Here is a 12,108-nt window from a genome sequence, read left to right as displayed (position 1 = left end):
CTCTTAATATTACAGATTATGTGTCTGTCGGTTGCCCAACAAATACCATTTTAAGAAGAAATATTGTTTTGAATGCAGAGTTTAATTTCTGTTATCAATCCAGACCCTCTTCTCAAAGACAACCTGCATTGTGATTCTGCTTCTACACAGGAGGGAGATAAAAGAGGAAATGTGTCACAGTCTGCTAGAAATCCAAATTGTCAGTAATGCTTCCTGATCCGTTTCCCTGGAGGCTGTGCAGAGGGATTTATCATTCATACATAAAGATGGAATGATTATTGTTGCAGTCTTAATCCAAATTGCAGGAGGCTTTGCCCGAACTTGTTACGTCAGCAGCTCTCCCTTCTCGCACTTGCTGACGAACAAAACCACTTGAAGCCTGTTTCTGCTCGGAGATGTCCAGTAATGCCAAAACGGATATTTCGCCTGTCTGCCGTGACGCAAAGTGACTCTGACACGGCGCTCAACGCTGCGGGCTGAGCTGGGCTTCAGGGTTCCGACGCGCGTTTCTCTCGCTCTCCTCTCTCTCTCCCCCCTTCATTCCGGGGTTATTGGTCAGTTCTCTTTTTGGCTTTTAGCGCTCATCACCTTTCACCATTACGTCCCAAAGGAAAACGGATTTCTTAGCGCTTGCGTCCCGGACTCTCCAGAGGAAAAGTGTCGTCGCCTCTGTGGTCGGCATCGTCATGGTTTTGGCGCTCATCATTGCGATTCCCCTGCTGGTCCAAACATCGAAGACCGACGCGCACTACGAGATGATGGGCACCTGTCGGATGATCTGTGACCCGTACCACCCCAAACCGAGCGCCACAGCTCTGGGGGTCATGCGGGACCTGAGCGCGGTCCCTTCTCCAACCTTTGTGCAAGGGACTAAAGGCGAGCAAGGCCGGCCGGGGAAACCCGGGCTGAGGGGACCACCGGGCGAACCGGGGCCACCGGGTCCGAGAGGGCCGCCGGGGAATAGGGGATATTCTGGAAAGACTGGGTATCCTGGTGTAGAAGGTACAGTGCGCACCGAGACCGGCGGGGAGGAAGGTTCCGCTATCGGCGGGGCAAAGATCGCGTTTTATGTGGGTCTGAAAAACCCTCACGAAGGATACGAGGTGTTACGGTTCGACGACGTCGTCACGAACCTGGGGAACCACTTCGACCCGACAACGGGCAAGTTCACGTGCCAAGTGTCTGGGATCTACTTCTTCACCTATCATGTGCTGATGCGCGGAGGAGACGGCACGAGCATGTGGGCGGACTTGTGCAAAAACGGACAGGTACTTTATTCCCATGAACCCTCAGGCATGCACGCGCTCATTAAACGCATGATTAGGGTGCTCTCCTCGCGCGCAGAGCAGCTCTCCGTTGCGCAACAGAGTGGAGGGCAATTGCGCACTCGGAATAATCTGAAATCCATGTCTGCGTTGTGGATGTTGTTTCTTTTCTTTTTTTTTAACCCCCCCCCCCCCCCCTCTCTCCATGTGCAGGTCCGAGCCAGCGCCATAGCGCAGGACGCCGACCAGAACTACGATTACGCGAGCAACAGCGTTGTCCTGCACCTGGACTCCGGGGACGAGATTTACGTGAAGCTGGACGGCGGAAAGGCGCACGGCGGAAACAACAACAAGTACAGCACGTTTTCCGGCTTCCTTTTGTACCCGGACTGAAACAACACGACGGCTCCGTCTCAGAACTGTCAGGAAAGAAAGAAACGCCCGCAATCCGATCGACGCTGTCGATCAGACCGACAAGAGGAAGATAGCGGAGTGCAACCGACCATATAGTCTCACGATAGTCTCATATTCAGTCTGACTTTTCTCATAGGAAACCATATCATTGGCACAATACACGTCTCTCCTCTGGGCATGTTCAAGGACCGAGACTGAAACGGGTTGTTCTGCTGTGGAAATATGTGAAATAATTAGACTAGGACGAATTCAAATAGTTCAGATAATAATCCGTGACTATAATAACCTCACAGTTCTCTCCCTTCATTGTTAGACTCTGCTGGAGATGAACAGCCTGTGTACACAATGGATTCACAGTCGATATCAACAGTACAGGTGTTTTCTTTATTTCATTGTCCTGGCGAGGACACACACACACATATCTAATATATATTTACAATGTAACCTATTATCTGTCCATACAGTGTCGCAGAAATCTTTCTATACGTTTTCATGTTCCAGTATTAATATTGGTCAATCATTTCAATAAATGATTATGTTTTGTAACTGAGAGTTGGATGTCAGTTTGAGCGCCAAGGTCTACACAGAGCTGACCCGAGGCCAGATGTTTTATCGATCAGGAGAAGTCGGCTTGTACAGCAGAATGTATCATTTTTACAGCAGGCCCATGGGAAAGTTATTCTGCAGGACATTTCACTTCACAGCATTTTCTCTGACTCATCAGCTGGTTTTGAGTTTTCATATTTTCATCTGCTGATCTCAGAATCCGCGTTGTGAGTGACAAACAGCAGTGAAATGTACATTAACTACAGTGTTTTGCAGTACCGAGTAGTTCCATTTCATGCTACTTTATCCTATCTTGTACCGCCTTATACTTCAGGGGGATTAATACTTTTTACAGCACCACGGCTGCACTATTTATATGTTGTAGTTGCTCTGCAGATATGACACGTTGGAAGATTCAACCAGTGGTTCCTTCCTTTCTGACTTTTTTCTGACCTTTCACAAAAACACCCTGGTCCTGTTTCACATTTCAGTGAGTATTTAGCATGTCCACCTAAAGTTATTTCCCTTCCAAACTTTCAACATAGTTTAATTTAAATTTTAAGCCCCACAATGTAAAACATCATTATCAAACATTTCTGAAAAATGTAAAGATAAGAAATACTTGACATTTTTAGCAACTCTTTGGAAGGGACCGATCCCTCCAACTCAAGCAGCTACAACAGTAAAATGGTATTTGCACATTGATGCATAAGTATAAACAATCCAATAATACACAAACAAAATCAGCCACAGGGAAAATGTTGTTACTTTGTCTTATTTGATATAATTTTGAGTGTGTCTGTGTGATCCCTGTTTGCACTGATAAATGTTGAAGTGATGTTTGTCTGCAGTGTGTGTTTGTGAGAGTCCTATTAATTAAGTCAACAGCTCAGCACATCACAGTGCATTCAGGATGGACGTCCTCATTGAGCTGACTGGACATGGCGACCGGGGACACCGGCCGCATGTTAAAACGCCTTATCCTGCAGGTGAATGTGCGTTATTCATCGGTAAACTTGAGTAACATTTAAGGTTTCATCTAATCTACTTTTTTAGTATCAATCTCCCTTCTTGACCTTTTATTTTAAATATGAGGGTTTTAAAGGAGTCTGCTAATGTAATTAATCCATCCATTGTTTGGAACCACTTCTCTTGTCGGGGTCGGGGGGGCTTGAGCAGATCCCAGCTGACGTTTGGGTGAAGGCGGGTTTCACCCTGGAGCACAGGGCTGACATGGCTGCGTAGTATCATTGTGATGTCACCCGTTGGTTTGTGGACTATGATTTGAAGTCTTCGGTTCGGCATTTACCATCTTAGAACATTTTGCGACGGGTGGATCTAATGAAAACAAGCAGCAGACCGGCAACCTTACTGGCTCTGGATCCACCTGGATTCTGGTGTGAAGTTTCAAACAAAGTTAGCTTCGTGATTCAAGGTCAATTTTACAGCTAAGTGTTCAAGTCCTTAGTAACTGCATTGGTAGCATGGTAGCAACCTGTCAATCACAAGGTAGCCTAAAGCATCCCCTGCTTCCTGGTCTGGTGGACTCTAAATGGACCATAATGTACTAAATGAACATCATGCTGGATTGAAGAATAATTGAAACTCGAGATTGAGACATAAACTCATGTTTACAATGTTTATTGAGATAATTACATTTACATTTAGGACATTTAGCAGGAGCTTTTATCCAAAGCGATTTACAATAAGTACATTTGTTGGAAGAAAGTGCAACAGTATATCGCTATCAGTACAGTAAGGATTTCACAAAAACAAGTTTCAGATAATAAATCAAGAGAAGTAGTCATTTTCTCAGAGACTTATACATCCTACATCTGTTTGCAACTAGGAGTCGCCCACTGATGGCCAGCAGAGGGAACGCAAGTTTAATGCATTTCAGCATTGACTTCACTTTTCAGAATGGGGGTTGCTGCCTGGTGCTAACCACTCCCCTAATGTGTAGATATTTCTTCGGTTTCTTTGGGACTGGGACCAAGCAGGAGGTCTTCCACAGCAATGGGACTTTCTCCAGACTCAGGCTCAGGTTGTACAGATGTCCCAGTACAGGGGACAGCTGGCTGGCACAGGTCTTCAGGATCCTAATACTCTATGATTTGTTTTTTTGGTACTCAGTATTGTCCTCACATCCCCAATCTTCCTCTCAGCGTCCTCAAAGTTGATATTTAGAATCTAAACTGTGACAAGATGAGATGAGGTATGTGATGAGAACTATAGTAATACAATATTATAGCATCTTCAACAAATATGAAGCCACAAGAGAAGAAAAAAATGTGTTTGTGTCTGGAATCAGAAGTTGCAATGCTGATCTAAAATGTTGTTAGAAGCTGAAACTGTGTGGCAGTAAAAAAATACATGGCAGGTGATTGGATGAACCGTCTTTCAATCAAACTCATGCTGAGGCCGGTCGTTAGAAGAGTGAATCTTTTCCTTGTAGAAAAGCCTTCAGCGTCGTTCTTCTGTTGCTTCTCACACACCTAAGGAGCGGACCCTTGAATGCACCTCCACATGAAAACTCCAGCACAGAGCCTGCCGTTCTTGCTACTGTCTAAAGGGGGCACAGAAACGTCATAAAGAGTTGCATAACAACATGTAGGCTAGTCTACAGAATGCTCACATTCTCCCACAAGCAATCTGATTCACATCCATTACATGGCACATTTGAGGTTTTAATTTGAATAAAAAATAATTTCATCTCATCAAATTAGCTGGCAGGCTTTCCCTCCAGCACAGAGTCAGAAGTCACACTCATTCATAACATAATTCAACCAGAATATGCAGCCTTAACCAAATAAAGAATCTACTGTAGTACATAAGGCCTTTATAGCTGACGACACATCTAACAACTGTCATAACAACCGGGGAAATAAAATAAATTCATCTCATAATCCCTTATTATTCCCACAGTGGGAAAGTGTACAGTTTTATAGCAACGAGAGGCAAAATAGAACAAATATAATCACATAAGAATCAGTAACCATATAATAAATAAGTAAGTGGGGAAAAACAGAAATATAAAAAATATAATCATTCACAGTCCACATTATTGCCCAAATGGAATAGGATATATGATATTGATATTAGACCAGAATATTTTAGGGCCCCAGAGTGCGAGCATTTTGGGCACACATGCGTCCAAATAGCAGTGAAGTGCGACTTAATATTTTCCTTGGTCGCACTGGTACGCTTACATTCAGCTGGTCTGTGTAGCAAAATGTTCAGAGGCAAAGTAGGGGCGGGTCTTCATCTGTGATTGGCTCTGACACCGGCCTCTTCTTCGCTGAATGATTGTGAGGAAAAGTAATCAGGTGGAATGATGCATGCTTCAAAAATGAAGACAACTGTCGATCGTTTTTTTCGTACAGAAAGTAGTGCCCGTAACACCTGTCTCCCCACCTGTAAGATACCTGTCCTGTCTCACTGTCTCTGCCGGTGTCGCGAACAGGGCGGTCCGGTCGGGCGTAGTTTTAAGAACCGGTTGTCTGATCCGGTGTCCAGTTCGCCATGGGTGAGAGCCAGGCTGGGAACGCTGCCTTTACTGTTGGAGCGTCGTCGTTCAGAATCATTAAAAAGCACCAGAAAACACAACCGGTACCGGGACAGGTGCGTGGTGGGCCGAGCAGCAGACTGAAAAGTTAGTCTGGAGCCCTGTATTTAACCACTTAGTGCAGTGCTTGGTAAAACATGCCTGTTTAGAAGGACCAAGTACTTGGCACGTGGCGTTGCTGCTTGCAGCTTTCTGGTCATACAAACAAGTTCACACTTCCTGGGCTCCTCAACAACACACCTGACATGACAGAAGAATCCCAAACCCAAGTTACAGCTACACAGTCAGAAACACCAGTGAAATACGCTTACAGTCTTCACAGGAGAAAACACCAGACTTCAACAATTCATTGTTGGAGATTTCAAATGCATTATTCTCTGAACTAACTTAGAAAAGGCTCCCAAAGCACATACAGATACAGGGTTTCCCACACATTGCACCGCCATAGTCTTATTTAGGCCGCCATAGTTGTTCGCCCAAAATTATTTTATCAAGGCAAATGGACTTAACTAGCGGCTCTAAAGGCCTAAACAGGAGGGCAGCAGCGCTTATTATGAGGGAAAATCCTCGCGGCTGGTTTGGTTAATCAACGTTCTGTTTTCCCCCATCGCCATGGCAAAGCATCCCCCCCGCCTAGCCCCCCTCAGCTGGCGGGTTTGACAGTGTGTGCGTGTATGTCAAAACCAAAACACCAAGGGAGGCTGAGGAATAGTCACCCACTTATATTAATAATAATAATAGTCAATCATAATAAACTAATAGTATAAAGCAGCCATCCCCAATTAGCGGCCCGCGGGCCAAATCCGGCCCGCAAGAGCAAAGTGTCCGGCCCGTGCGGACCCAGTGACACGATGCAATAACCTGCCATAAGGTGAAATAAAGAGTTTGGTAAAGTTGGAAATATATTCACAGATTCAAACTTCTGGGATCAATAAATCTGAAGTGAAACGTTTTTCAAACACAAATGATGCCTCTGTCCCACCGTAATATCATAGACTACGAGCTACAAGGACCAAAACCCAGATTTTTTTCCAAAAATAAGCCGTCCTCCGAGCTGGACAGAGAGCATTGATCTCTATGCGCAGCCGGGCGAGTGCGCAGGGACGGTCTGCAAAAAATGAACAAGACGCTGCAAACAAAAATCAATAACTCCACTGTCATACAATCTGTTTTTCCTCTTGTGCACCACTTGCTGTAGTGCTGTTGTTTTTTTTTTTTATCAAACTGGTCATATTTTGTTGATCAAAATATTCTCCAGGGGCATTCAAATAAATAAATCATTGATATTGGACTTCAAGTTTTCTTTCAAGTGTGCATTTTTTATCTGTCCCTCAACACAGGCTATGACTACTACTACTACTACTATCTGCTACTACAACCAACAACCAACTACAGTACTAATCATTACAATAATAACACTTCTAATAATAGCAGCAACAATAATAACATTTGCACATAAAACGATGTTAGGTGGTCCTCCTGGACTTGGCAACCTGGACATAATTTAGCCCTCAGTGAAAACTAATTGGGAAACCCTGTAATAAATTAATAGTATAAAGGCTCAGCACTGTGTTTTAGTCATTTTTGTTTTCATCTTTTCTTGAATGCTTAAACCTCAACCCCATTTAGTATGTCAACATTTGTATCAGTACCAGCAGTTTGTAAGAAATTGGTCAGTAATTGATATGTCATATTTTGGTTCTCAATATTCACCAAATTGATGCATTAAAATGAAATCTGTTCGAAATTTTATCCCGGGGGTGCATGCCCCCAAATCCCCCTAGAGGATCGCGAACCCCCCCACCATAGTCTCCAAAAACTCCTGTAGGAAACACTGCAGATACAGTATATAGAATTATATTATGTACCTAAGAGGAAGACATTGTTATTTATCTGACAGAGAAATGTTACTTGGTATGTTGCAGATTCAGAAAATAAAGTTATGATGCAATATTAGTCAAACTATCCAGTATCATATACCTGAAAGCTCCACTTTAAACAGACATCAACAGTTTGTGGAATCTTCTCAAAACTGATAACTGTCATAAGAAAGCGCCTTGTGAAATAACATCTGTGGCCTATGTTTAAGAACTGTTGCATGTTGATCAATGACTGGGCTGTCCAGTTTCTACCAGAGCCCACGACCACAGTGCAGGGTTGGACTGGTAATTAGAGAACTTTTTCTCAGGGAGAGTACATGTCAGCCATGTGATAGACTGGTTACCTGTCTGTCTCTACATGTCAGCCCTGTGATAGACTGGTTACCTGTCTGTCTCTACATGTTGGCCCTGTGATAGACTGGTTACCTGTCTGTCTCTACATGTCAGCCCTGTGATAGACTGGTTACCTGTCTGTCTCTACATGTCAGCCCTGTGATAGACTGGTTAAATGTCTGTCTCTACATGTTGGCCCTGTGATAGACTGGTTACCTGTCTGTCTCTACATGTCAGCCCTGTGATAGACTGGTTACCTGTCTGTCTCTACATGTCGGCCCTGTGCTAGACTGGTTACCTGTCTGTCTCTACATGTCAGCCCTGTGATAGACTGGTTACCTGTCTGTCTCTACATGTCAGCCCTGTGATAGATTGGTTACCTCTCTGTCTCTACATGTCAGCCCTGTGATAGACTGGTTACCTGTCTGTCTCTACATGTCAGCCCTGTGATAGACTGGTTACCTTTCCAGGATGAACCCTGCCTTCGCTTAATGAAAGCTGGGATCGGCTCCAGCCCCCCTGCCAAGGCGGTTGATAATGGATGTATGGGGTCCTTGACATACTGACCCAGAGCTAGAAATTGTTTAATTTTGATGCAAATTCCAGAATTTCAGATTAGACTCAATGCATCTTCAAATAACCAGCACACCTCTTTCTTTGCTTTTTGATTCATCAACAACTTTACAACTGCACTAGCAAGACCACAGATATAAATATCTAGAAACCAGAAGACTAGATTTAATGTGATGAATGTTACCCCTTTAAAAGGCACTCCACTCTGTGACTGAAGTGCCTTTTAACTGGGTGACATTTCACAGACTATACAAATCAGAGCTCTGTAGGTAAAACCTTTGTGAGCCATTGAGGCACACATCTCCATCTCTTTTGGCAGTTGTCAGACTTGATCAGACACACTCGTTTACTGTCACCCTGTCTGTTAAATAAAATGCAACAGGTTTTTATGGCACAACAAAATGTGCCAACGGTGGGACATCGCCACGTCTGGGATAAAACACTCTATTTGTTGCGTTCCTGCCTCTCACATCTCACTTTCAGATGGCCTTTGGCAGGCAGGTGCATGCTTTATGTGTCTGATTGACACCTGAGTTGATGTCTGACACCGATTCCCTCTGCAGCAGCACTAATAAAACAACAGTGGAGCTGGACAGCGCTGCTGGCTGGAGTTGCACATCACACGCTAACGTTTTGTGACAAGAGGCAATGGTTTTAAATAGGTTTGGCCCTGACAGCAAACAGACCAAACTTTAGGTTAAGACAACAAAACCAACATTAGGTTTAGACAACAAAACCAACGTTATGTTAAGACATCAAAACCAACATTAAGTTTAGACAACAAAACCAACGTTATGTTTAGACAACAAAACCAACGTTATGTTTAGACAACAAAACCAACGTTACCTTTAGACAACAAAACCAACGTTAAGTTTAGATAACAAAAGCAACGTTAAATTTAGACAACAAAACCAACGTTAGGTTTAGACAACAAAACCAACGTTAAGTTTAGACAACATAACCAACGTTTAGTTTAGACAACAAAACCAAGTTAGGTTCAAACAACAAAACCAACGTTAGGTTTAGACAACAAAACCAACGTTACCTTTAGACAACAAAACCAACGTTAAGTTTAGATAACAAAACCAACGTTCAATTTAGACAACAAAACCAACGTTAGGTTTAGATAACAAAACCAATGTTAGGTTTAAACAACAAAACCAACGTTAAATTTAGACAACAAAACCAACATTAGGTTTAGACAACAAAACCAAGTTAGGTTTAGACAACAAAACCAAGGTTAAGTTTAGACAACAAAACCAACAATTGGTTCCAATAACCAAAACGTTATTTTAAGACAGCTTTCTTAATGCAAGGTTTACACGACAAAACCACTTTGTCAGAGGGGTATTCCACGAACGGAGGTTTAACAAACACAGAGTTAACGCTGAACTCTAGGTTGATTGACCCTGTGCCAATTAAACCAGAGCTGTCGGTTCCACCGCACCGGTTATGCATTAGTTCAATCAACACGGGGTTGGTTAACACAGGGTTTTGCGCGTCCACGCCAAACCTATAAAGACGTGATTTATGGATCACGGAAACCCTGATCGAAATGGCGAAATGGGCCACATACTTCACAGAACTTGAACTCCAGGTTCTCCTGGAGGGATATGACGAAGCCAGCGCAGCCCAGAGAACCAAAGCCTGGCAGCGGATCGCTGACCGCGTAAATGCGTAAGTTTCATGCATGATCCTTAATATTTGAGCCATGAATCTATTAATATTCCAGTTAAGCATTCTTAACGTTCCTGCCACATAACCCTTTTCTTCTAAAAAAAGATGTACACAAATGGGTCCCAAACGGTCGGCCGACCAAGTCAAAATGAAATATAAAAACGTCATACAAACTGGTAAGCTTTTCCCACCATCGTATTGGCCTATATAGGCTATATTTTGTCAGTCCAGCATTTAAATTGTCATACCAAAAAAAAGCCTAATATATCTTATTCCCTTGTTCAAAAGCGTTCCATCACCGAAATTTTTTTATTAAATGACATTAATGGATCACACCTTTGTACTGGGTGATATTCATCATTCATTATCATGAACACACTATTTGTTATTAAGTACATGTTGAAAATATTCCTCAACAAATACACTATCCTTTTGTGTGAGTGACATTTGCTAAAGCTATTGTCTATGTAAGTGATGTAAGTATTAGTGTTGGTTGCTTATAGGTGCATTTAAAGAAAAAAAAAAGGAAAAGGCAGCAGTCAACATTAACATGTTACCCTGTAACCCACATTATCAGGACTCCAAGAACTCCAAGTGCCCAAATTTATCCCAAACTCAATGCTTCTTCTACAGTCGACTGACCTGTGACTCCTGATGTACTGTATCTGCACCCAGGGTGGCAGAGGCCAAGCGTCAATTTTTGCTAACTAATCAAATGGGTTTCTGTTGCTCATTAGACGCCCTCATTGGTCATGCAATGTGCAGCTGCTAACCTTTGGGACTGACGCTGTGGGGGGGCGCTCTCATTTGTATACAATACATGTCAGTGTTAATGTTAAAGGGCAACCAAACAGCACTCGGATGGTGGGGAGTGGAGGAGTTAGAAACAAGAAGTGTAATTATCCATGTTTTTACCCCTGGGCAAATGAGCCTCCAAATGTACTTGTCCACCAGACATTTAAGCTCTGTAAAGAACAAGTTAAGCACTATAGAGATGGGAGAAATTAACACTTTGTACTAAGGACATTGAACTTTTAGCTGTGAACATTAGACCATACTACCTTCACCGTGAGATAAATGATGAAGGTAGGGGTGCGTTCTGTCTGAGCTGCAGCATTCTGGACCACCTGGAGAGATTTAAGAGATTTATTAGAGCAGCCTGATAATAAAGAATTACAATAGTCCAGCCTTGAGGTAACAAATGCATGGACGAGTTTTTCTGCATCTTTTTGAGACAGCATTGGCCTAATTTTAGTAATGTTACGCAGGTGAAAGTAGGCTGTCCTCGTGGTTTGTTTAATATGCGAGTCAAAGGACAGGTCCTGATCAAAGATAACTCCAAGGTTTCTTACAGTAGCATTTGAGGCGATGGCAATCCCATCAATAGTCGCTATATCTTTAGACAGTGAGCTTCGGAGGAGTTTAGGCCCAAGTACAATAACTTCCGTTTTATCGGAGTTTAACATCAGGAAATTGCAGGTCATCCAGGATTTTATGTCATCAACACATGCCTGGAGTTTAACTAGCTGATTGGTTTCTTCAGGCTTGATCGATAGATATAACTGAGTATCATCAGCATAACAATGGAAGTTTTAGAGTGTCCTCTAATAATGTTGCCTAAAGGAAGCATAAATAAGTTGAAAAGAATTGGTCCGAGCACAGAACCTTGAGGAACACCGTATTTAACTTCAGTGTGCCTGGAGGATTTTTCATTGACATGCACAAACTGAGATCGATTGGATAAATAGGACTTAAACCAGCTTAATGCGGTTCCTTTGATGCCAATTAATTTTTCCAGTCTACATATTAGAATCTCATGGTTAATGGTGTCAAATGCAGCACTAAGATCTAGCAG

At 42.9% G+C, this 12,108-nt stretch overlaps 1 protein-coding gene across 1 annotated transcript; it reads left to right on the top strand.

The window, feature by feature from the left end:
* The first annotated feature begins 485 nt into the window (after positions 1 to 485).
* On the top strand, positions 486 to 2,147 carry LOC311021617 (complement C1q-like protein 2). The gene is made up of 2 exons (XM_084022286.1): positions 486 to 1,268; positions 1,479 to 2,147. Exons 1-2 carry the CDS (start codon positions 687 to 689, stop codon positions 1,656 to 1,658), a joined length of 762 nt encoding a protein of 253 aa, XP_083878412.1. The 5' UTR covers positions 486 to 686; the 3' UTR covers positions 1,659 to 2,147.
* The last annotated feature ends 9,961 nt before the right edge of the window (positions 2,148 to 12,108 follow it).

The sequence above is a fragment of the Eutrigla gurnardus genome (assembly GCF_963514095.1).
Source record: "Eutrigla gurnardus genome assembly, chromosome: 12".
Classification (NCBI taxonomy): domain Eukaryota; kingdom Metazoa; phylum Chordata; class Actinopteri; order Perciformes; family Triglidae; genus Eutrigla; species Eutrigla gurnardus.
Note: the sequence above shows the minus strand (reverse complement) of the source record. Positions and strands in the feature narration are given on the sequence as shown.

Coding starts and splice junctions, on each gene's coding strand:
- LOC311021617 (XM_084022286.1), top strand. CDS start 687: ATGGTTTTGGCGCTCATCATTGCGATTCCCCTGCTGGTCCAAACATCG. Junction 1,269..1,478: donor ACTTGTGCAAAAACGGACAG/GTACTTTATTCC, acceptor CTCCATGTGCAG/GTCCGAGCCAGCGCCATAGC.